This window comes from Poeciliopsis prolifica, unplaced genomic scaffold (genome assembly GCF_027474105.1).
Source record: "Poeciliopsis prolifica strain line A6 unplaced genomic scaffold, Auburn_PproV2 SCAFFOLD040, whole genome shotgun sequence".
NCBI lineage: Eukaryota > Metazoa > Chordata > Actinopteri > Cyprinodontiformes > Poeciliidae > Poeciliopsis > Poeciliopsis prolifica.
The window spans coordinates 1,482,199-1,506,515 of NW_026562415.1; the positions used below are offsets into that span (position 1 = coordinate 1,482,199).

Here is a 24,317-nt window from a genome sequence, read left to right on the forward strand (position 1 = left end):
TGAAGCGGATTGGTGGCAGCATTATTCTTCTGTGTGGAAAGGAAAGCTTATTAGTGTTGATGAATGGAAGTAAATACTGATAAAAACATGAAACCTCTAAGTCCAGACCTAAATCAGGTTGAACATCTTTAAATTTGCTGTTCACAGATGTCATTCATCCACTCTGATTGTGTTTAAGGTTACAGCAAAGAGGATCAGGCACCAGTTGTAGTTGCTAGATGCGCAAAGTGACATGCAGCTTTGCGCATCTAGCAAAGACGAGGGGATGAATATAAACACAACTGCTTTCATACATCTCTGTACACGCATTGTGTTGCTTGCATTGTACAGTGATGAATTACTTTGTTCATCTGCAAATCCCAATAAAATATACAGAGTTTCGTGGTTGTAATTTGAGCCAAAGATTGTGGGCACTGTTGCAAGGCTCCGTGCCGTATACATCCCCAGGGCAGCAGGGATTGATCGGTTCACAAGGTTTAAACAGAAAAGCTGGTTTATACTACAAACCCGACCCTGTTGACTTCAGCCCGAAAAGAATGAATTGCCATTTTTAGGCTGGAAACGAGCCTCGGACTGAGGTGGAGGACTTTGACAGGCGGTTAAGGGCGGTTTGGTCTGGCAGCAGTGAGAAGTTCCTCCAGTCCCGAGGTGCTCAGAGTACAGTCATTGGTCCCCCACATCAAAAATGAGACAGCTGGGGAAGTTTGAGCTTTTGGTAATGGTGCATTCCAAAGGCTCTAAAACAGGAGGTGTCTGGCAAGTCCCAATGGGAGGAGGCATTGTGGCACACCCAGGACTCCAGGGAAAGATACAGAGCGAGAAGCATGGGAATGTTTTGGAGTCTCACAGAAAGAAGCCTGAGTGCATGAACAGACAAAGTTACCAAACCTACCCCCCTCCACCCCCCAAAAAAAACAGAAAATCACATCTTAAATGTTGAGACTCAATTATTAAGTTATAAAAACCTCAATTTGGGTTAATTTAATTTTATGAGTCACTGTTTGTTGTTCTACTCTGTATTTTGTTCTCAGTTTTCAGGAAGCATTAGCCACTTCTTAAACAGTCTGATATAAAGTCCATTTGAATAGATTCTTTTACTTTCAGTTACCATAGCCAGCTCAATCAAGTGCAGCTCACGACTATAAACTGACTGTCCAAGACAAACAAACCTAGTTCTGCACAGGATTCGCCAAAACAGCTCGGAGCCTTCCCATTCATCACTTTTCGCCCCCCAAACCCCTGCTGAGCCTCATTTGTCGTACCCTGCGAGTGTACACAAATGTTCGGTAATGATCCGTTAATTATGAGGATCCCCCAAAGCCTGTGGGTGTGGAACCACCTGTCCGTGTTCATGCTGGAACCAGTGACATGTGGACGCGCTGTGGGAGCGCATTCTTTGACTAATTGCAAAATTTTGCAGCTGGTTTAAGTCATGTAGCTTCCTAATTTCTCTTAGCCGCAATGATGATCAGAAAGATGAAGCAAAAAATGATGAACAAAAACTTACTAAAAGAAAAGGCCCACAGGGAAGACAGAGCAGAGCAAAACCTCAGGACCTGGGCAGGAGGGAACCAGCAGGAGGAAGAGCAGGAGGTGTTTAAATACCGCAAGACTGATTAGATAACAGGCTGCAGGTGTGAGGAGAGAGAGAAAATGTTATACCAGTGTCCATATTTATAGAAACTGCAAATATTTCTAATTAGTCACATTTGTTGTCTTTCCTCCAAGAGAAGGAAAAGTGAAGGAACCAACATATTTAGCTGCCTGACCAGTGGTGCTGGCATCTCATGATGTGAACGTTAAGCAGACTGGAGGGGATTATCATATATATATATATATATATATATATATATATATATATATATATTTTTTTTTTTTTGTAAAAACATTTCAGACCCGTTTAATGTTCTTTTTCTTTTGCTTCCTCAGTCGAGCCATCAAGACGAACCAGGACCTTCTGCCAGAGACGCCTTGGACCAACATCCTGTATGATGATTTCTGGGGGACGCTGCTCACCCACAGCGGCAGCCACAAGTCATTCCGCCCGCTCTGCACCCTCTCCTTCCGCCTCAACTACACCCTGCACGGCCTGCGACCTTGGGGTTACCACTTGCTGAACATCGTGCTGCACGGCCTGGTCACGGCTCTGGTCACGGCCCTCAGTCACTCGCTGCTCGGCAGGGGCTTGTGGAGCCTCCTCGCCGGCCTCCTGTTTGCCTCTCACCCGGCGCACACCGAAGCGGTCGCCGGCGTGGTCGGCAGGGCAGACGTCGGTGCCGCTTTGTTTTTCCTGCTGTCTCTCCTGTGCTACACGAGACACTGCGGATTACGGGGTGACAAATGGAGGGCTTTTCAAAGGAGGACATGTGGCGGCGGCTCCGCCACCAGATGCTGGGGCTGGATGCTGGGCAGCCTGTGGTGTGCAGCTGCCAGCATGTTGTGGAAGGAGCAGGGTGTGACTGTGCTGGCTGTGTCGGCCGTGTACGACCTCTTTGTGTTCCAGAAGCTGCGCGTTCGCCAGGCACTGCTGCTCCTGTTAGGGAAGGTAAATGAACTCTGGCTGCTTTTGTTTTGTGAGGTAATCGAATTGTGAGTTTGTGAAAATGAGAAGGGATAATTAGGAACGCTATTAACTGGTGCTGACCCACAGCTGGCGCTTAAACATCAGGCTTTTCCTTAACGACTGAGAAGTTCATAAACCCTGCCGAGTTCTTCTTATGTTTTTTTTTTTTTTTTATGTTTCAGTTATCCTGGCTTCTCCAGGTCATACATGAGGCTTCTGCTTTCAGTTTAAAAAAGCAAGGTGCCATCAAAATGTGAATGCAAATTATGGATTTGGCTCTATTTCACATGGCGATCGCATTAAAATCAATACTTACCAACTAAACCCCTCACGTATAGACTCTTTTTAGACATTACCAAAAGCCAAATCAAACTTTAACCAATTTACTAAACCCGCCAGCCTCTAAAAATGTACTTTCACATCATCTTTTTTCCTGAAACCCTGTTCATTTTCCTCACTTTATTAATAAAAGCAAGGTTTTCTTAGACCTTTCCTTAGACCGTATACGCTATTATGGAAACAGCAAGAGGAGAGGAAGACGTCTTCTTGGATTGAGATGTTTTCTCAAATTAAGGTGACAAAAGAATTACAAAGACAAACAAGACAACATGCCTCTCAGGTGCTTTATTTGGCTCATTTGTCAGGTAAAGCCTTCCAAAAATACACACCCGCGGCCCATGTGCTTCTGCTGCAGGAGCGCTCTGCAGAGATTCATTCCCCTCCCTTCAAAACCCAAGGAATTTGAGGAGGACATCCTTGACACAGTGACTCATCTGATAAGAGAAATGTGTGATTAAGTGGAAAGCCTTCACACACAGCCACTCCTCATTTGATTAGGGAAAAAGTCTATGTTGCCAACGGGTATGGCCCTCGTTAAACAAATAAAAAGCATGATAAAAAGTCCCCTTGGGTTTATGGAGCAAGGGCAGTCTGGCTCTGGTAAAGCACGACGATCCTGTTTTAGTGTTTTCCTCTTTGGATACATCTATAACTGACCTCTATTCACCAGGGTTCATTTCGCAGCCTATCACAAACGTCTTAAAAAAACCTCCTGCCTCAATGAGACTTCATTCAGTACTGGCAGTACTGCAAACTCAGGGCCAAACTGCGCACATTCATTCGCCTTTAGAGATCCAAAGGCTCAAAAAGTTGTTTCACTACACCCTCCACCTACGTACTCACACCCCCACACACACACACACACCACACACACACACACCACACCCGCATGCACCATCGCTACTCAACCTTTGCAAACACAACACCTGTCTTTTGAATCGTATTGAGTCACAGTGCTGCAAAACTACTTATGAGTAATGATGCATCCAAAGGAAAATGTGAAATAAAAATATCACAAATTGGATCATAAAGTATGACGGAGGCTCAGAAGCCCATCTTTTGTAATAAATGTTCCTTTTAGGGTCCAGTCAAGAGGATGTTCTGACACCTTGTGTCGCACTTGGCAAATTTCAACTGGTTAAACACCAACTGTGTAAGGTCACAGAAAAAAAGAAAAAAACTAGAGAAGTGAGGGAAACAGTTGAAGACGTTTGCAGCTTCACTACATGCACCACAAGATACATTTCTGACGAGGAAAATTTATCATCTTTAGATGCATGTTTTTCAGTTTCGGTCCCAGTTATGGACTTCGTGTAGAAATTCTTAAAAAAAAAAAAACATTAAAATATAGCAAATTCAAAATGGAGAATATAGCGCCATTGTGAGGCCTGCTTTGCAGATTTCAACAGACTAACTGCCATCTACATAACCGTGTAGAAAACAATAATGTGAAAGCTGCTATAACAAAATAAAGAGGAAATCTTGTTTCCATTTTTCTTGAAGAAATTTCATAAACCACCTACCACTGATAGCTTATATGTAAAGCTGTTTAATCAGGTTTGTGGTTTTTAAATGTGTAATATGGTAAAAAAAAGAAAAACTGACAGATGCATTTGTACTACCACCAAGGAAGGTTTTGTAATATTTCCATTCGATGTGGACAGAGGCTCAATTCAACAAAGTATGTCGGCTTAACAAAAGGGCAAAACTGGTCTGGATGAATCCATTTGGAGAAATCTTGTTTACTCCCAAGTTGTAAAACCCGTGTTTACAACTTTTATGTCCCGGTATCCAGCAAATAAAACAAAGTCATGGCAACTAAAAATAACACACCCAGAGCAATCAGGTAGGTCATGATGTAATAGATCTTAACTTTAGAGCTCAGTCGTGGTTCCCTGCTTGAACTGCATCCTGTGTGAGCTTCTCCCTGTTCACATCTTCCTCATTTGAAAGATAGATCTATATTTAACCAATATTCAACTAGAGTTTGAAATATAGATGTTTGAATGCGGGATTGATTCTTTAAACAGGTTTCCCGCTTCCGATTGAATGGGCACTCAGATAATTAACTTGTTTTGTTGTAAGGTAGTAAAACTTTATTTTTTTATTCTTGTCAAACATGCATACCATCTATACAGCTGTGCCACCCTGAGAGTGAGCCACATCACCCAAATCAAAAACCGTCACTGGCAGCTCTTTTTAGAAAGTTTTATCTATTCTCATATATTTTAAGACTCTGTGCAACTGGAAATAACCTCATCGTTTGGCCAGACACGGTTCTGTAGCTGTGAGCTGCATCCTTGTGCCAGCCTGTCGGATCTCCCAGCCAACCCCCTGGTGTATCCAGCACCACTGTGGGCACATCTGGGTCATTTATCACTCTGGCGGTGCCCTCCTCAACTTGCCGAGTCCCAGTTATCTTGGCAGGGAGCTCATTATGTGCTAAGGCCAGCCTTGGAGCAACGGTTTCCTTGATTATGAGCCAGATGTCTGGGGAAGCATGGGAAAACAGAAGGAAGAGGGGTATGGAGAGACAGACTTAGCAGAAGAGAAGGAAACTATGGACTCATTTCCTTTTTCTTTATCTTTTCTTTGTCTGTTGGTGCCCCTTATGGCGCTTTGGGAATTGTTTGCTTTCACCTGTTTCCTATCCTGCCGTCCAAATGCATGTCAAGAGAAAAAGCAAACATGCATGGAAACTTCAAGCATTTTGTCATTTTTAATAAAATCAAGAGAATCAACAACCCAAGACATGACATCCTGACGCTGCTCCAGTGGAGGAACACAAAAAAAGCGCAAATCGGCAATGCAGGGAGAACAGATGTGCTACCTACAAAAACGTCGGTTCTCGCTCTGTTTACTCTCTAAACAGCCAGATTAGATTTCAAATAAGACAAGATAAAATGGAGAGAGGAAGTTAGAAAGTGACAGATGGAGATGAATAAAGGTGAGATGTTATCACTGCGGACTGTTGAGAAAACAAAACGTGCCCTGTTTGCCGGCGTAATGAGAACATAACGTCTGGGTTTTTCTTTCTTTCTTTTTTGGCAGCTTTGGTTTCTCAGTATAGCACAAAAACAGACTGATGAATGATGCTCCAGACATTAAACAGGGCTCTGGGTTCGTTGGTGTTAAGAAAAACCGTGACGTCTCTGCCAAGTCTGGTGTGTTAAACGTTGGCACGTGTGACATGTATTTCATTTTAAAATCTGTGTTTAAATGCTGAGCTTGACTTTGAGTTAATCCCTATTATAAAAAACAAACAAAAGAACCCACATGTGATCATGGCTTCATAAATGAAGTAATGTGTTTAACACTCATAAACTCAAAATGAGAATAATGAATGTTTTATCAAAAGGTAGAATATTTTCTCGCTCTACCTCATCAGACATAATCCACCCTTTTTTCGGACTTTCGCTGCAACAATCTTCCCAACAAAGTTGGACCTCTAATGTTTTAGAAGGCAATGGAGGAATTTGACACCGTAATTTAAGCATCAGAGACTCCTCCTTTCTCATTTGTCTCAATGAGCGCTGCAGACACACAGATTACGTTCAGCGTAACCAGCTGACGGCTTGATGGATGTCGGGCCAATTATCCTGCAGCAGAAGCATTCAGCTGTGAAATGATGTTCTCAGCTGCAAGTTCTGCTGCATAGTCCTTATTTAGCGAGCGTTCGTGAAGGCAAGGAAAACACGGTTTGTGTTCTTTACGGAGCAGGGAGTGTTTCAAGTCTGAATCAATTAATGCTTGCACTGTGCAATGTTGCCACATAATTCTTGGTGCAGTTGGAACTCTCCCTTGTTGGGGCCACAACAGAGTAAAGTTCACTTTTTTCCATGTTACAACTTCAGATTTAAATGGGTGTTGTTGGGATAAAACCAATTGTAATTGTGAATTGTGAATTGGAACACAAAGTGAAATCTTTTTTTTGATTATTTTGACAAAAATTCCAAATAGTGTGGCATGCATTTATCCTCATGCTCTAATCGTCCTCAGTTAAAACCTGTGAGAATCGACCTGCTGCTTTGGAAAGTCGCCAAACCAGATCTTTTACAGAACCAATGAAAAACTGGATAGAGCACCAGCACTGTCTTGGTGGAAAATCCTTTAAGAGGTCCCACTAACTAAAATAAAATCAGTTCTATTATCAGAGGTTTTGTAAACTACAATAGACCCAAGAGACAATCACCACAAATTAAAATTATTAAAATTTTTTATACCCAACAGTTCCGTAGAAGCACATTTTGAAGTCCTACATGATCATATCAACGTCTTTACAAAGCCATGACAGAGAAAAGGTTATTTTATGTTTCCATTTGTAATATAGGTAGATATTCAATGTATCCATTTCATTTTTGTCCTGGGTTGCAACCAACATACTCTGCTCAATACACAAAAGCATTTTCCTGCATGTTACACCATGAAAAAATTAAATTAAATTTTTTAAAAATCAGCAAACAAATTTCTTTACTTTTATAGTCGTGTTCACTTCACTATGCGCCTCTATGTCTATTCTTCAAAATTATGTTGAGCATCAGTTCAAACCCAACCCCTGCCATCAGCAACACATCTTTCATTAGGATAACTACAATATACTCTGCACACTTCTTTCCATTTCAGCAGCAGCCGAGCCGTTGTTTGATGACTTGGAAGACTCCTGCCAAGTCAGCACAATCCAGGAAACATCAAACTGGTGCAACCCTCATGGTGTCTTTCATCATAACTAAACGCATCACTGGCAAGGCCCCAAGTGTGTGTGTGTGTGTGTGCGTGTGTGTGTGTGTGTGTGTGTGTGTGTGTGTGTGTGTGTATGCAGGAACTATCTTGGAAGCACTGAAAACATTTTTTACGTGCAAAGTCACTTGCTCCCTGCTTTAAGGTTTCTTATTAAAGGTAGAACAAGTTCCTAATTTTAAACTTCATGAATAAGGAGTTTGAAAGACCACTCTGTGATTTTTACTTCAAGGAGTTATGAGTGGTTTTTATTGGATGTGCCTCGAACAAGAAAACAGAAAGATTGCCTCCCCGCTGCGTTGCGTCAGTCCGCAGCCATTTCAGATGGTGTTTGTATGAAGTCAGACGTGGCTTGCTGTTTCCTCTGACAAGTTTTAAACCTTCCCCAGAGTCCGGTGTCAACAGGCAGACCACACACTTCTGGGATCAATAAAGTGAGAGAGAATAATGACTAGCAGAGTTCGGAGATAAAAGTGGAGCTCCACACTGTTGGTTTCTAAAAACTGAGAGCAAAACGGACCAGGCAAATGAAAGAAAGATTGAGAGGATAATCATTTTTATGGGAAATACAGCAAAGTTAATTAAATAAATTGTGAGATGTGAAGCAGATTTGTGGGCTTGTTAATTGATCCAATATGGAGCCTGGAGTCTGAAAGTAAATCCCTAGTCAAACTTAAAAAACAGACATTTCCAAATATAACTGTTCCTCATTTTCACCGTTCCTTCTGTACTTTCTGAAATAAAACACAAGAACAAAAACTATTGGAAAGCTAAACATTTTCAAAACAAGAGGATATAAATAAAAAAGAATAAAAAAACAAAACCTAATTCAAAAGAGAATATTGGTTTAGGTATGATTGAAAAAAACCCACAGCACAATTGAACCCAAAGTGCATAACATTTCATCTATAGATTTTACAACAGCGATGCAACGTTACCCAGAACTTTTAACACTAATGGTTCTGATTGTTAACAGAAATCTCTTTCTTTATTGACCTGTTGCATCTACACCGAGTTAATTAGAAAGCTTGTTTAAAGTTAACTGTAAATATCCTCTTTGTTTTTGCTGAGTTTGTTGGGTCGCAATCCGTTTGAAAGTCAATTAAAGAGCAATTTAGGAATTGACAAGGCAGCGAGATGCTGCACGACCTCATTGGACTAAATACCACAAATGACTCTCCTGCTGGAATTGGCTTATCTTTCAGTACAAAGCAAAATTGGATTCCTCAGTTTCCTCAATCGACTAAGAATATGGGCTCATCCATCAATAAATGCATCCACCTTTTTGTGCACAAGACACTTTCTTCCTGCTGTTGTACAATAGTGTCAATGTAAACATCCACTGTCTTTCCATTGTCATTTTCATGTTTAGAATGTTGAACTTCTAGAAACAGACATATTGTGTCTGTTTACAAATGATTTTCCAGAACTGCTATGCAATGCTTTGCTACTTCTAGTCATTCACAGACAAACTTTTGCAACAGTAAAATTGTCGGAGGGGAAAAACAGTTAAACAGACACCAGTAGGTCACATAAGCCTGCTTGACCTCTTATGGTTTCTGTCACCATACACATTTAAGCTTGCTTAAGCGTGTGGACTGGAAAACAGCATAAAACCTCTTTACTCCAAGGCTAGAAATGAGGGATGAGTAAGATGAAAGGGTTAAGGATGATGGACAAGATGAGAAGGGGGTAAATATGAAATCTGAGAAGGATGAGCTGGATGGAGATGAATGAGGTATGGATTAGATGACAGGACCGGGCATTGGGCATGATGAGAGATGAGAAGACTTAAACGAGTGGTGATGAAGATGATTTGAGGGCAAAAGGCTTAAGATGAGAGAACAGTAGGAAGAATGAGGATCGAACTGGATAAATGGGGTGAGACAAATTAAGAACAATAAGGATGAATGAGATGAGGAGAGGTTGGTTTAAAGGATGAGGTAGATTGAGGGGAGCAGAATAAATAGAATAAGCAGCATGAAAACCCCTATGGATGATGGATTGATGAGGAGGAGGAATGAGGGTTGAGATGAACTGTGGATAATAATAAGAAATTAGAAATGAACAAGATGAGTGTGATTAGAATTAACTATTATCAGAGGAGGGGGAATCAAAGAAGAGAAATTGCCCAAGTTTCAAACTGCCCTGAATGAATTAACAGCCAAGTGGTCAAGATATGGTCCTGATTCTGACCCACAGCTGAGAATAGGACAGAAGTACTTAATGAAAATGTCTCCTATCTAGGTTGTGGTAAAAATAAAAAATAAAAAAAAGATTTCATTTGATTACGCATACTCACAGCACCAGTTCCCTGAAGACAGGTTCAAGCAGAGTTTGAATACATAAATGTATTTTATTTCCATACATTCATGCATGGAAATAAAATAAATAGGTAATGAAAGCGAGAAGCCCGGCTGTAATCACCATCTTTTATAATATTATATTTTATTCTGGCCCCTTGGTGGGATGGATCACGAATAGGAATTACTTTTGCAACAAGGGTTCTCCAGGTTTTCACATCTCATTTGTTTTTGCTTGAATTAAAAATAACTTATTGTTTTGTTTCCATCATAAAAAAAAAGGTGATTAATCCTTGGAGTGAGTTCTGTATTTGATTTTAAATGTAGTTTAAGAAATTACGATCCATTCTCATTTTTTATCATCAACAGAAAGTTGACTTCTGTAAATTGGGAACTAATATATGAAATGTTTTAGGTGCAAGATGTTTAGTAGTGACTGATTCCTGTGTTGTGACATGGTAGCATGACACCAGTATGAGATGTAAACTCCACCTACACACCTGAACAACGTAAGCTCGTTACACGTCACATTTACAGTAATGCTGGTAGGCAACATTAATAAGGCTTTGGGGGGAAAAAAAAAACTTCCCATGCATGCAGTTTCGAGCACAACTAGGTCAGAACAAGAGGGTTGCAAATTACTAAAATGTGGAAAGTTATTAAAGTGTTTTGACACTTTTCTCCTTTCTGTTTTGAGCACTTTGGGATTTTCTCCCTCGTAATGCGTAGTGAAACCTTGCTGACTGTCAGGAATTTATTGGCAAGGCCAATCTGAAACGCAATCATCTTTTCCTGCACAGAGTACACGCATACTCAATTTAAAAATGATTATTCCATTAAATAGCGGCTCATGTTGCTCCTTACCAAAGTGCTAATCACTGCGGTGCACGGCTGTCCAAGAGCGTCTTTCAACAGTTTGGGTTTGTCGCCATTCCCATGTCAACAGGGCGGTGTTTTCTCTGACAACGATAACGTCGGAGTATCCCATTGTTACAAAAAGCAACATGTTATTTTCCCATGATTATGGGAAATAACGGGGAGAAAGCAAACAAAAACATTTCATTAGGTTTTATACATTTATTTTTTTAATTTATTACAGCAGTGGATTGAGGAACTAAGAGTTCTCTAGAGTTGCACAAAGAAATTGATTTCTACAGGATATTAACTAGCATTTATAAGCATTGATAATGTGATTCATGCCTCTTTTTCAATTTTTGACCTAAACCAAGAGTGGATATAAATATATGTGAGGGTGTGCTCAAAGAAAATGTATTTTCTTTCCCATATTTATTTATTTTGTTTCGCCTTTTCGTTTCTCTTTCAGAAAAAGAACCTCAGTGTTTTGCTGAGTCTCTGCACGCTGGCCTGCTGGGGAGTCATTTTGCTGTCAGTCCGCCTCTACTGGATGGGAAACAAGCCTCCAAACTTCTCCAACTCAGACAACCCGGCAGCCGACTCTCCACATTTTCTCACTCGAACGCTAACATTCCTCCACTTGCCTGCAGCCAATGCCTGGCTCCTGCTCTGCCCGGACAAGCTGAGCTTTGACTGGTCCATGGACGCCGTGCCCTTGGTCAGGTCCTGGGCCGACTGGAGGAACCTTCACACTGCTGCCTTTTACTGCGGGTTGAGCCTCCTGGCTTTGTTTGGCTTCCGCGGTGCCACTGTCGCAGCGAAGGAGACCAACGGGAAATCCCATCTAACAAATGGAAAATTGGTCACGAATGGAAATGGTTACCATGCCCCTGACACAAACCAAAACACGGATCTGCCAAAACCCACTCTCAATGGGTCTGCTGTACCTCACCGCTGTTACTCCCACACATCCCTGCCCCCCACAGAAAGCTTAGTTGTGTTTTCACTGGGAATCCTGGCATTGCCTTTCATCCCAGCCACCAACTTATTCTTTTATGTGGGTTTTGTGATTGCAGAGAGGGTACTTTACATCCCCAGCATAGGCTATTGCATACTAGTTGCGACAGGTGCACGGACGCTGTATGTTAGACTGAGGACAAGAGCCTGCAAGGCTGCATTGTTGTGTCTTTGCATTGGACTCGTGCTACTGAACGGGCTCAAAACAGTTCAAAGGAACAAAGACTGGAGCAACGAAGAAAATCTTTACAAGTCTGGGATCCATGTGAACCCTGCAAAAGGTGAGAAGGTCTTCTGGTAAGGTAAGGTATCTGACACCTCATAGGTGTCAGGCACCTAACCCTTACAAAAATGTCTATTTTCTTTTACCATTTTCACGTTCTGTACCACTGCAATCACAAATCTACTTGTATTTTATTGGTACTTCATTCTGAAGACTAGCACAAAGTTAATTTGAAAGTAGAAGCAAAAGCAAAAGCCTGTCCTGCCAATGGGCCGACCTCTTTCACCTTGTGGATGGTGATGTGCAGAGTTAGCTCTGTGGCACACAATGTTTTGCATGTACGCTAAAATCTTACACAGTAGTCTCATCTGAGCAGAACCCTTTCTACTGCATGTTTGCTTTGACCCAATATGGCTTATCACAGAAATTTGTGTATGTTTTCCTTTCAATTCACGCTACTTTGTGTTGATCTGTCATATAAAATCCATTGAAATTACATGAGTGACAAGGCATGAAGTGTTTCTGCACTGTTTCTGCACTGTGCATGAAGTGTTTCTGCAGTGCTTCTGCACTGCCGTGCAGAAGCACTGCACGGCAGTGTAAATGAGTCCAATCTGAAGTTGGAAAGTTTTCAGCAGAGACCAAGAGTTTGTGTTCTCATTTTGTGAGCATTGATTGACATATGTCTCCTGTAGCCTGGGGAAACCTGGGAAACGTACTGAAGAACCAGGGCAATATGGCGGAGGCGGAGAAGGCATACCGAAATGCTCTTCACTACCGAGGGAACATGGCTGACATGCTGTATAACCTGTGAGTGTTCAAAAAATGTCACATCTCCTCTCTTGGCAGAGTCTCGACACAAATAAGCTCTGATTCTGTGAGTAAGTGGCAACATCAGACCAAGAACCGCAGAATAAAAGAAAGGCAGAAAGAACTTCAAGGCTGCAAACTAAAATAGATCCAGTGCAGGAGTATTAGAGCTGGCGAGACACACAGCAAGAGTGTGACAGACAGGAAATAAATTTTGTGTGTCCCTCGAGGCTCTTTGTACCTTGTGTTCCTGATTTGATCAGTCGTGTTTGCAGAGCCTGTGGGAGAGCAAGAAACAATTTCTAATCCAGCAGGCGTCAAACGTGCCGAACCACGCGACGGATCATCGTGGTTCTGCTCCCGTTTCTCTTCTCCTCTAAAGTTGTGGGCATCAATAAGCTGCCAATTCAACAAAAAGCAAATGTATCATGTCGTTCTAAGAGATAGAGAAGTTATTTGTGCGTGATAGATGTTAGGATATATTGTACTGCCATGGTCTTTGTGAATATTTTGCTTCCAAAATTCCACTTATCTTTTTTTAGAAACTGTCAATTAAATTGGAGAAAACCTGTGAAACAGTTTGCAGTGATGTAAAGTTTTCATACTTTTCTGTTTTCCATCAGGGGTTTGCTGCTGCAGGAGAACGAACGTTTCTCCGAGGCGCTGCAGTATTACAAGCTCGCCATTGGGAGTCGACCAACTCTGGCATGTAAGCCGAGTCTCCTTTTGCTGCTGCCATGATATTGTAAAAACATACAAGGAAAGGCAGATCATCGATAAATGACCTCCCTCCCGTTTGGTTTGAATTTGTCAGGATTGATTACATGCCAGCCAGTAGTCTCTTATGAAACGCCGTAATTCTCCAGTTTTAAAGTTGAATCGGTCGCTTTGTGGCCACGGCGTGATTTAAAAGCCCTCATTCAGCTTGACGGAGAAGTGATAACGTTCAATCTCACACCCCAGTGCTCACATGTGAGACGATCGTTTGTCTTTTACTTTACCAAGGGCGACGTTAAATAAAAAGAGAAATTTCCCTTCAGCACATTCAGTGTGATGAATTACCTTTGAATCTTTGTGAGCTTTATCTCTTCTAGGTGAATGCATTTCTATTCCCCACTTTTCCTATATTTATTTAATCAGCTTTTCGATCTCTTCCTCTCTTCTCTGTCACCATATTATTGCTTTCATCATAATACTTCACTTTTTGATTGCATTGGCATTTTTAAGAAATTATTTTTATTGTGCTTCGTTACACTTGTTTTTATAATTTGTATAACTTAAATAGAGGGCTTTGTTTGAGAAAACTGCTATGTAAATAACATGTACTTTCTATCTTCGTTTCTCCTTCAGTCCAATTTCTTTTGCTCTTTAGAAATGCCAGGATATAGTTTATGTTTGTTTTGGTAAAAAAATTCTGGAAAAACATGCTTTCTTTACTTTTTCATGGCAACAGATAAGGTGGTTCATTTTAAAGAACGTTTGTTTCAGAAATCATTTTAATTTTGTGCTTCTATTTAACTTAACCCTTGCGGTCTCTTGATATTTACTCGCAGCGGCTTACTTGAACACAGGAATAATCCTCATGAACCAGGGCAACGTGGAGGAGGCCAAGCGCACCTTCCTCACTTGTGCTGACATTCCAGATGAAAACTTGAAGGATCCTCACGCCCACAAGAGCTCAGTCACCAGCTGCCTGTATAACCTGGGGAAGCTGCTTCATGAGCACGGCCAGCAGGAGGTCAGCCTCGTTGATGCGTTTGTATTCAACGGCACCGACAAGACTAGAAGCAGAACTGCTAAAAACATAAATCATTTTTGCATCATGCAAAATGAAGTCTCAGCTTTTAAATTGCTTTTTTCCCCCTGTGTGCTGCAGGAGGCTCTGTATATTTATAAAGAAGCAGTGCAGAAAATGCCAAAACAGTTTGCACCACACAGCCTTTTCAACATGATGGGTGAGTTACAGTCGGATCCCTTTAAATGTGGAGTCTGTTTGCAGTCCGGTGTGTAAAGGGTTGAAATTGCACATTAACTACAACAGGGATTATTGCTTTAAAATGAGAACTGCAGCAGTTTAAGGTGGAACTGCTCCAGTTTATGCGCGCTATAGAATTAAAACATACAGTAAAACAAATCGACTGGACTCAACGCCGATTAAAATATGTGGACACACTTTTTTACCATTTTTTTCTTCCTTTAGATGATGATTTAGGAAGACCTGTGTTAAACCTCGCTTCCTCTTCTGTGTTATTCTAACACTAATTACATTACTCAAAGCTCATTCTGATGACATAGTTGAGATTTCATGGGAATTAAAATCCGGGGACAGAGTAGAGAAGGATTAAGGAGTGTGTTTAGTCAGGTGGTTTGAAGGTTTTAGGGAGCGACAGTATTTGTATTAGTGCAACGATGGCCGACGGATACTTTTTCAAAACTTGATGTCATTTAACTGGTTTGTTGTTACAGGCACCGACTGCGTATCTTTCTTGGGGTCCATCCCTCCTGCAGGTTCTTTGGATTTGTGTACAAAAATGTTAATGCTAGAAATTCTTAAACGGGGTAGTTTTATGGTAAGGATCAGGTAACTTAGCATATTGAGTGAATATGTAAGATGCCCCAAAAACCACTTCCATCTTCTAAAAACAACTTTTTAAAAACTTTGTTTTTCTTCTAGAAATAATATTTATGTTAAACACTTAAAATGCTGACTGTATGCCCCGGTGTGTGATGTGTTTCAGGAGAGGCCTATATGCGGCTCAACAGGCTGGAGGAGGCTGGTTACTGGTACAGAGAATCCCTCAAAGCCAAGCCTGACCACATCCCTGCCCACCTCACCTACGGCAAACTATTGTCAATCATTGTATGTCCCTTTGCAGACACACAAACGTACACCAGCAATGCAGATGTACTAAACATTATGATTAATAAGGCCAAGGGTTTGTTACTTTAACAAACTGCTTTAGTAGAACTGTATAATTGTACGTTGACATTTCTTTGGGAGTTAAGGGAGTCCAGATAAGAAATGATTATTTGTAACTGAATATGTTCTTAGTGTTATTTTTGCAACAATGTTTGTTAAAAGACATCCCAGACAAAATAGCTAAACTTGGAGCGGTAATGTTATGCTGTGCAGAAAAAAAGATCTCATTTCCTCAGCTTCCAGCTTCTCTGCAACTCTACGACAACAAAAGCAGACGTGACGACAGATGTGTTCACAGCTGAGCTGGGTTTAGATTGGGGGAAATGAACTGTTTGCCCTTTTCGACCTCCTCCCACTCCATCCCCTAAGATGCACGACCTCCTTCCTTCCTCAGCCCTAGGTGCAGAGTCGAAGACACGACAAACCTCTGAGGCTGCGTGCAGACTGTTGCGTACTTGCAGCTGTGATCTTTCAGGCCTCGATCCCACAACTCTGTTGTTGTATGAAATCTGAGGACAATGAAAACTTGTACTTACACATGTACTTACACATGTGTCGCCTCGAGTGGCTGGACATCTGCTTGGGTTTCGGATACTCAGGGCGACAGAATCACCTGATGATTCTGTCGACCAGAATCCTAACACACACCCACATCCTCCGCTACGCAGAATGAGAAACAATAGGATGGATGAATCCTCAGTAAAACACCAGCTGACAGGCTCATAATAGAATTACTCCATTTCCTTATTAAATCACTTCGGTTTTGGCTGTAAACTCTCCGTCAATCAATGACTCTGTTAGCGTTGGGAAAGTTCCACCCTGGACAGGGTTTCCAAGAGTACAATCCCGTTTTTATCACCTATCAAGCGTCAGCAGAGACTGTAACTCCCAGAAGTGTTTTTTTTTTTTTGCCGAGGTCAGGATGTCTAATGTCACACTCGAGTTCTGGTATTTTGGGGTCCATGTAAGGTGAGCAGTTTAATTGATGGTGGTCAGCCAGCATTAAGCTAATGAAAGATATAAATGGTGAAGTCATTGAGACGCCCTACTTAGTCATTGAATTCAGATGATGCAATCTCTTCCTTGTCCACAAGTGGGCCATTTGTCTGCTTACACATACATTTGTCAACCTAACGAATTTATCATCAAATTCCCAGAAATTGTCATTACAAAAGCTTTCTTTCTGCTTCGACACAAGCCTGAAAATATCCCGAAAGACGATCTTCGGTTTTCATAGACAGTCGGAGGAGAAATGTAGAGAAAGCAGCCAACAGAAATGTGAAATAGGCTATCCATGCCTAATATTCCTCCCCATGCATTTAGACCAAGTTCAGACATGGGAGGAAGCTAATGAGGCAGTGTTAATATGGACGGCCCTCTCATTTCCTACTGAATGGCAACCCCACTGGCAATATGGAAGCAATCAGTGCTGAAGCATGAAGCAGAAGTGCTGCAGAGGAAGCTTTTCTTCTCTCAGTATCAATGCTACTCCACACATGTAAACACAGATTTTGTTTTTTAACCCTTGCTAAAAATGCACAATTAGAACTAAATGACATAATAATTAATGGTTTTGTTAGAATGCTGATAATTTAAGCTCCTCTCTCCCCCCACCACCAGAAAATAAGCCTAATTATACAAAATATGCACAAATATGAAATGTAATATATGTTTTGCTCTATCCTCCTCCTAATTATACCAAAACGGAAACATCGAAGCTTAATTACTCGCCGTAACTTGTCTGTGTTTCTCTATCCAGGGGGAGAAAACTGAAGCAGAGAAATACTACATGAGAGCAATTCAGCTCGATCCAATGAAAGGAAACTGTTACATGCACTACGGTAAGAAGCAGAAAACGTGTATTCATAAACACAGTGAACCTCTTTTCAGAAAGAGGTTCAAAAGAAGATGTGTCGCTCATCACATTTCCAAAAATATCTGCAGTTTTCTCAGTAGTTGACAGCACATTGTTTTTAACGTGATGAACAAATCTACAGTCAGATTTCTCTATGTTAAAAGCTATTGTTTTAAAATGTACAAAAGGTCACTGCACTACTTTTTTCCAGAAGATTTAACAGTTTGTTCCATTATTTGTAAGACTAACCCTAATAGTTACAAAATGTCATGATTTTCTCGGGGCCTTGGCTTTTTATCTGGCCACTGATGATTTCATTCTGCCTGTAATTCTGCCTCCAAAGAAACTGATAGTCTAGAAGTTTCCAATTTGTTTTAGGCTTTTTTGTTGTGATCTACAGCTGATTTGTTTGTTTGGATTTCCACTCTTTAAATGTACTCTCTGAGAGGAGTTTAGTGGTAAAGTCATGTCACATCCTGGTTGCAAATTGACATGCCCTTCTTTGATTTGAACACGAGAGCTTATAAAAGCAAACCGAATTAAAATGGGGATTAAAAGAGTGACATTTTCCCTGCTTTTGAAGAGGAGGTTGGATTACAATCCAACAGGAGTGAGGGGATGTTATTGATTGAATTCAAGGTTTATCTGCAGACCCTTTACAGCTAACAACACAAAATACGCCAAGTTGATGCTCGCAGCTATTAAAGTGTGAGCTGTTTGAAGTTTTGCAGACAGCGCGGACTCCTGTGGAGATACAGCGTTTACTATACATTACAGAAAGAAAACGTGGCACGGTGTTGCCCCTCCGCTTCCGTTTCATTCCAGACTGGAGAAGCAGCCTCCTTTGGTGCTCCACGTTAATATCTCCAGGATATTCAGAGGAAATGAAAACCATCCTCATGCTGAAAGCCCCGTTGTGCAATGCCCTCTTTCTCCACTTCCTTATCTCCTATTGTCCTTCCTGCTTCTTCCCCTCATCTGATATATTTTCGTTTAGCTTGGTCGGCAGCAGGAGGTCTGTTGCTGTCTTTGGAGCAAGTTGTTTCCTGCTCCGAAGCCCTCTGTTTTTCCTTCACCATTATCTTGTAGTCTCTTGCTAAAGGTGCTGTTTTTTGTGGGCTGCTTCCTTTCTCTATCTACAATCTGTCTGCTGCAGTTATCGTGGATTTGCTGGATGAGCCTCAAGTATGAGTTTGTAAGGGAGTGTCGATATCAGTCCACAGAGTGCCTCGAAAGATAAATACGCGGACGTGCATGTGGGAGTGCACTCAAACGCTGCAGACAAAAGCGCCTCTCGTCGGTCACCGTGCCCTGCAACACTTTAAATAACCCCAGCGTGGGCCGCTTTCGTTCAAATCCACTCAGAAGGCAAAGCAAGAAGCCTCTTCTGAGCCGCCGCACATCCCCGCCCGCTTTTATTTGGCAACATCTGTCGTCAGGCTCCACTGATATTCTACGGGCAGTTTGTGAAAGCCTCACCAGGTGGCGAGGCTCCCCCAGGAGAGCGCATGAATTACCTCCATCTCATCTTTATTCTGGAACAACAGAGAACAAAGCAATCACAGCCCCACGTTTTCAGTCCTGTCTCTTGTTTTTCTCTTCCTGTCCTTCAAAGTTGCCAATCATCTGGTGTCCGTCTCCAAAAGCCCCCTCTTGTTGGTTTACTTTGACAAGTAACTCCCATCACACCAAAGCAGCATGGAATGAAATGGTAATTGAAAGCCCCCCCCAAGAAAAGTAATTCAAAGAAAAATCCCAATGGCTTCAGAAAAAGAGGTTCTTTTTGCTTGGCAGCTGAAAGAAGCTTCAAACCTCATAACTGTTGAGATTATATTAGTGCATGTTATGCCCTTAATAACAAAGCTGTATTGTTTTTGGAGGAAATTCACAGTGGTGTGAACAGAAGTTGCTCGTACTTTATTCAGCATATTAGCTCTCTTCCTTGTTTTTCCTAATTCTTCGTAATTTTCAGCAAAAGTTATCAAACATTTTGACTCAGTTACTATACTTATTTGCCTGAATTTGTGGAAATTCGAAACGGTCTTGTTTTTTTTTTTTTTTTTTTTGTCAGCAAGATTACAAAAAAAATGTACCGATATGGTAAAAGTTGTCTGTAAAAATGTTGGTTTAAGTAGATTTGGTTAGGAAAATGTGATGCATAGCAACTTTTCAGAATATAGAATTTTTGATATAAGCCTAATGGTTGCAAAATAAGGAGAAAAGGCCTCTTAAAATACATAGTTTTGAACAGTACTGCAGCCGAAATGCACTCAACAAAGGCAGTGTGATCAAATTATAGGTGTTAGGTTCAGAGCAGCATATTGGAGACACCTTTAAAAGTAAACCAATCATCAAGGAAGCATGACCTCAATTATGGGTTTTAACTCATATCTGTCGATTATTTATTCTATATTTTCTAAGTCTACCCTCTGTTCTGTTGACATCATGCTGATTAAGGCTGAATAGAAACAAAAGAGATCATTTGTTTGCCTCCAGGTCAGTTCCTGTTGGAGCAGTCTCGTCCTAAGGAAGCGGCGGAGATGGCCGAGAGAGCCGCCGAGCTGGACATGGATGAATTCGACGTGGTCTTCAACGCTGCTCACATGCTCAGGTCGGCCGCAGCTGCTTGTAAACAGAAAGATTCAAACAACATTTCATCGAAACGTGCCTCGATGAATGGCAGCACGTTTCCAGAAATGCCTTGGGATTCCATATCTGTTCCCAGCTCCTTTAGCATTTATGGTTTGATTCCATTGCTGTGTTTTTAACGGGATCGTTTAAAAATAAAAGTCATTCGATAAACATAGGCTGAAAAGATCTATGCAGTTTCAGTCCATCTTAATGAGGTTTTACCCCGGGGCTTATAAAGGGAGCCGCTGGAGAATTTTCCTTCATAAGTCTGGCAAGTGCATCTGCAGGCAACTTATAAATCCTAAAGAGTGTCAAAAGGGACTTCACACAACCTCCCTCTCCCAGCATCTCCGCAGCTCAATGGAATATTGGAATGATGAGCCTTAATTCTTTTCTGCTCGACATATCTGCTGAAGTCATTACTGCCTGCCGGCATCCCCTCTCAGAGAACCGGCACAGAGGATCTGTAACAAGTCGGCGTTCTCCGAGCTTGGCTGTGGTTTGCCGCTGAAAGCACGGGAGTATATCTAGATGACAGATTAGCCTGCCGTGTTCCGGCCGACTGCTTCTTTCAGCCGCGAGGCTCCATGACATCAATCCAAAGTGATTAGGGTTTAATGATGTGACAAACACCTGCTAACGCTAACACGCGTTGTGGAGACGAGCTGCAAGTCTCGGCTCGTGCAGATTTTTATCCAAAGTCGTTAACAAAACTGGAACACCCAACGAAAGCCGATATGTCTTAATAACATATTTGAACTAAAATGAGAAATTCAAGCAACACGAATGAACAATGAAAGCAGTAGAAACGGGTTTAGATGTTCTCGAAAATGCAATAAAAGTGCAGAGGTACAATAAAAAACACATTTATCCCTTCTTATAACTGCAAAAAAGAGTCACAGTGGCATGCGACTGAAAGATCACTTGTTAGCATTTTAATGAGCTTTGTCTAGTTAAAAACTTAACTTATTTTAGTGTGCTGTCAAAGCTTTTGGGACACATTATTGTAAGATCGAAGGAGCTGTCTGAGACCTTCAAAAAGAACATTGTAGCATTGAAGGGAAATATGCAAGAAGGAAAACTTTCCCTCGAAGGAAATCTTGAGTTCAAAGACTAAATTTTTTCCCAGAGAGAAGACCAGAGCTTCTGGAATAATGTTCTTTGAACAGATTTGTCTAAAACTACAGTTTTTTTTTTTTCACCCTAATCCAGGACATGTGTCATAAACCAGGACATGTGTCATAAACCATCATGGGAAAAGAAACTCATATCAACTGTGAAGCATGGAGGTGAACTTGTCATGGTTTCTAGTTTCTTTGTGGGAAGAACCGGCTGAAAACTTGGAAAAAATGTGCAGAAAGTCCTAAGCAGAGGAAAAGCCCAGACCTCGATCTTCCTCAGGACGATTCGAAATGTGTCATTCATGAAAGAAAATCATATAATTGAAAGCAAGGACTGGGGTAAAATGTTCATCTGACTCATATCTTTGCTAAACCAGGGGACAATAACTATTAGAGTTTCATTGGATATCTATACATAAATAAATAAAAAATTCAAAAATTTCTTTTCCAGAGATATAAATCAGATTGCACACTAATATGGAACATTTCCAAGAGTGAAAAATTATTTCAGATGGCTACATTTACTTCAGTCTTCCTGAGTCCATGTGCTCTATTAAGGTTTCTGGGATTCCCCAAAAACAAAACAGAAGGAAGAAGCAAAAACGTTGAGAGTTTGAACCCAAGCGAACTCAAGAAGCTTAAGCCATGTTTTGCTTATGTCGCAGCTTTATGAATATAAATTGCATTGCCAGGGAGGTTTTTTTTTTCCTTTTTTTCCACTTTATTAGTTTTGGCGACGCGGACTCTTCGTGTATTCTTGAATGTTTTTCTACGTATGGAACGCATGAACTGTTGCAGACTAATGTATCCGGCTGTGACATGTGAGGGAGGAACTCACTGATGTTTCAAGGCTTTTTGGCTCCGGTTGCCTCTTTACATCCGTGGGACCAGAGTGAATGCTGACCAACTCCAGAGTTATTAACAAGTGTTGCAGCACAAAATGCTTAATGCTTCATTTCATCACAATCTCCCTTACTGAAGTTCAAGAACGCAATTTTCTGATCACTTTATTGAAGCCAAAAACTATTTCACTGCTTCATTACATATTATTTCTATGTTAAGGTCAATATTTAGAGAATTACACTTTTTATATAGCGGTTTCTGCCTTTCCACACGTTCATATTCAGATATTTTATGGTCTTTGGAAGCCCACTAAGTGATTAAGTTTATAAAAGCTGGGTGACTGGCAAGGGATACCCTGTACCGGCTTTGTATTGATAAATATTAGAACTTTTAAATGTTTTTCAAATCAATAAATCTTCTCTTTTGTTAATTAACCTACTTTATTAATAAATTTTTACTGATCAACACATTTTTGCTAAGTCTTTTGCAGGTGGAGGTGTCCCACGGAGCATGTTTGCGTGTCCCAAACATGCTCTCGTAATGCACTGTATGTAGTCTGCAGTGTGTAATTCAATGCATGAAGCAAGTTGGCTGAAGCTAAGAGCTGACAACTAGCAACTTTAGGGCATAAAGAGAGGAGGAGGAGAATCGCAGCTTCTGCCTGATGATCCAAGTGCAAACGCTGAAAAGGTTCACAGTGTACCAGAGGAGAAATATGCTCCAGAAAAACGCCCTGTGTCGTATCTCAGATGTATTCGTTCTGTTTCTTAGATTTGTGAAATCGATATAGCAACACCGTTTATCTCATGCAACTCAGAGTTGTTGGGATGAAAGAAGATGAACACAAGGCGGATTTTTGAAAAAAATAAAATAAAAAAGACTTGAGCTTGAGTCTGGAACAGTTGCAGAGCTACACAATAATTTAGATGAAAGCATATTCATTTGTCAGGATGGTTCAGACCTAAATTCAGCAGTGATTATGTATAGATGTGCAAAAAGTAGAGCAAAGCGATCTCAAGGTGAAATATGGCGCTACAATGATTCATGGAAAGTATAATTTTCTTTTCACTTTTCAAGTAAGCAGTACTTTTGTTGTTGTTGTTGTAAATTCCAATAAAATACATCAAGATTTCCAACTGTAACATAACAAAATGTGCAGCAGCTCAACTTGATTTAAAAATAAAACGATTCTTATGTAGATTATAACCAGTATGCATTTTCTGGCTGCTGTTTTGCTTTCAGAGCAGCAATAGGAGTCAATTTTGACCAACTCTATTTCAGTTGCACAACGTAGAGCAGAAAATATACTGTGTGTTGTTTGCGTGACAAGTATTGCATGAATCCTACAAAATAACATGAGGCCGGGGTTACGGGTATTTTTGACAGTCTGTGTTCTTCTTCCTCCTCAGACAGGCCAATCTAAACGAAGCAGCGGAGCGGCAGTATAAACGTGCAGCCAGCCTCAGACCAGATGTAAGTACCCGGGCCTGTTTGCACTTATTATGGAACTGCTGCGCACACGTCTGCTCTGTAAATTCAATTTACAACACCGTGCACTTTTTCCCCCTGCCCGCTCCCCACCCCTCATCTCTCTGACATCGTGGTGCTGTTGTTCCAATAAGCCTGAGCAGAAAATAGAAACTGCTTATTTCTGCGAGATGTCGTCCGGATGCGCTTCAGCGACCACGACAGCAGAGCGCGCGAGAGAGACGAGTTTAACGGTTATTGCCGTCCGACGTCGAAGTAAACACTCAATCAGGTCAAACAGGCAGAGGAGCCTTCAGGGGGGTCTGGGGGGTGGGTGATATCACGTCTCTTGATGTCCGCACAAATGGCTCAGGAAGTTTGGAGATATTACATCCTGTTTCTGTCTTGTGCACATCAGTCACTTCAAAGACGGAGGGTGTGTGGAGGTGCGCTGGAGGAGAATTCATTTAAAATCGGGGGAACGAGGCCTGGGGGGAGGGGGGAGCGTCTCGCTGTGATTTGTTATGGTCGTCTGGTTTGCGATTATAGGCTCTGTAACTTATGCACCGTTACAGTGAAAGAAAGCTTTGACCTTCATGTCTCCACTGCATTAACCAGTTTTATATAGCTGCA

The 24,317-nt window shown here is 41.3% G+C and overlaps 1 protein-coding gene across 1 annotated transcript in view; it reads left to right on the plus strand.

The window, feature by feature from the left end:
• tmtc2a (transmembrane O-mannosyltransferase targeting cadherins 2a) overlaps positions 1 to 24,317 on the plus strand; it is a 50,645-nt gene that overhangs the window by 21,469 nt on the left and 4,859 nt on the right. The window contains exons 2-11 of the mRNA XM_055054760.1: positions 1,930 to 2,545; positions 11,267 to 12,095; positions 12,733 to 12,847; positions 13,471 to 13,556; positions 14,401 to 14,585; positions 14,724 to 14,802; positions 15,586 to 15,707; positions 17,527 to 17,608; positions 20,119 to 20,233; positions 23,627 to 23,690. Coding sequence (XP_054910735.1) covers positions 1,930 to 2,545; positions 11,267 to 12,095; positions 12,733 to 12,847; positions 13,471 to 13,556; positions 14,401 to 14,585; positions 14,724 to 14,802; positions 15,586 to 15,707; positions 17,527 to 17,608; positions 20,119 to 20,233; positions 23,627 to 23,690 — 2,293 coding nt within the window. The remainder of the gene's footprint in view (positions 1 to 1,929; positions 2,546 to 11,266; positions 12,096 to 12,732; positions 12,848 to 13,470; positions 13,557 to 14,400; positions 14,586 to 14,723; positions 14,803 to 15,585; positions 15,708 to 17,526; positions 17,609 to 20,118; positions 20,234 to 23,626; positions 23,691 to 24,317) is intronic.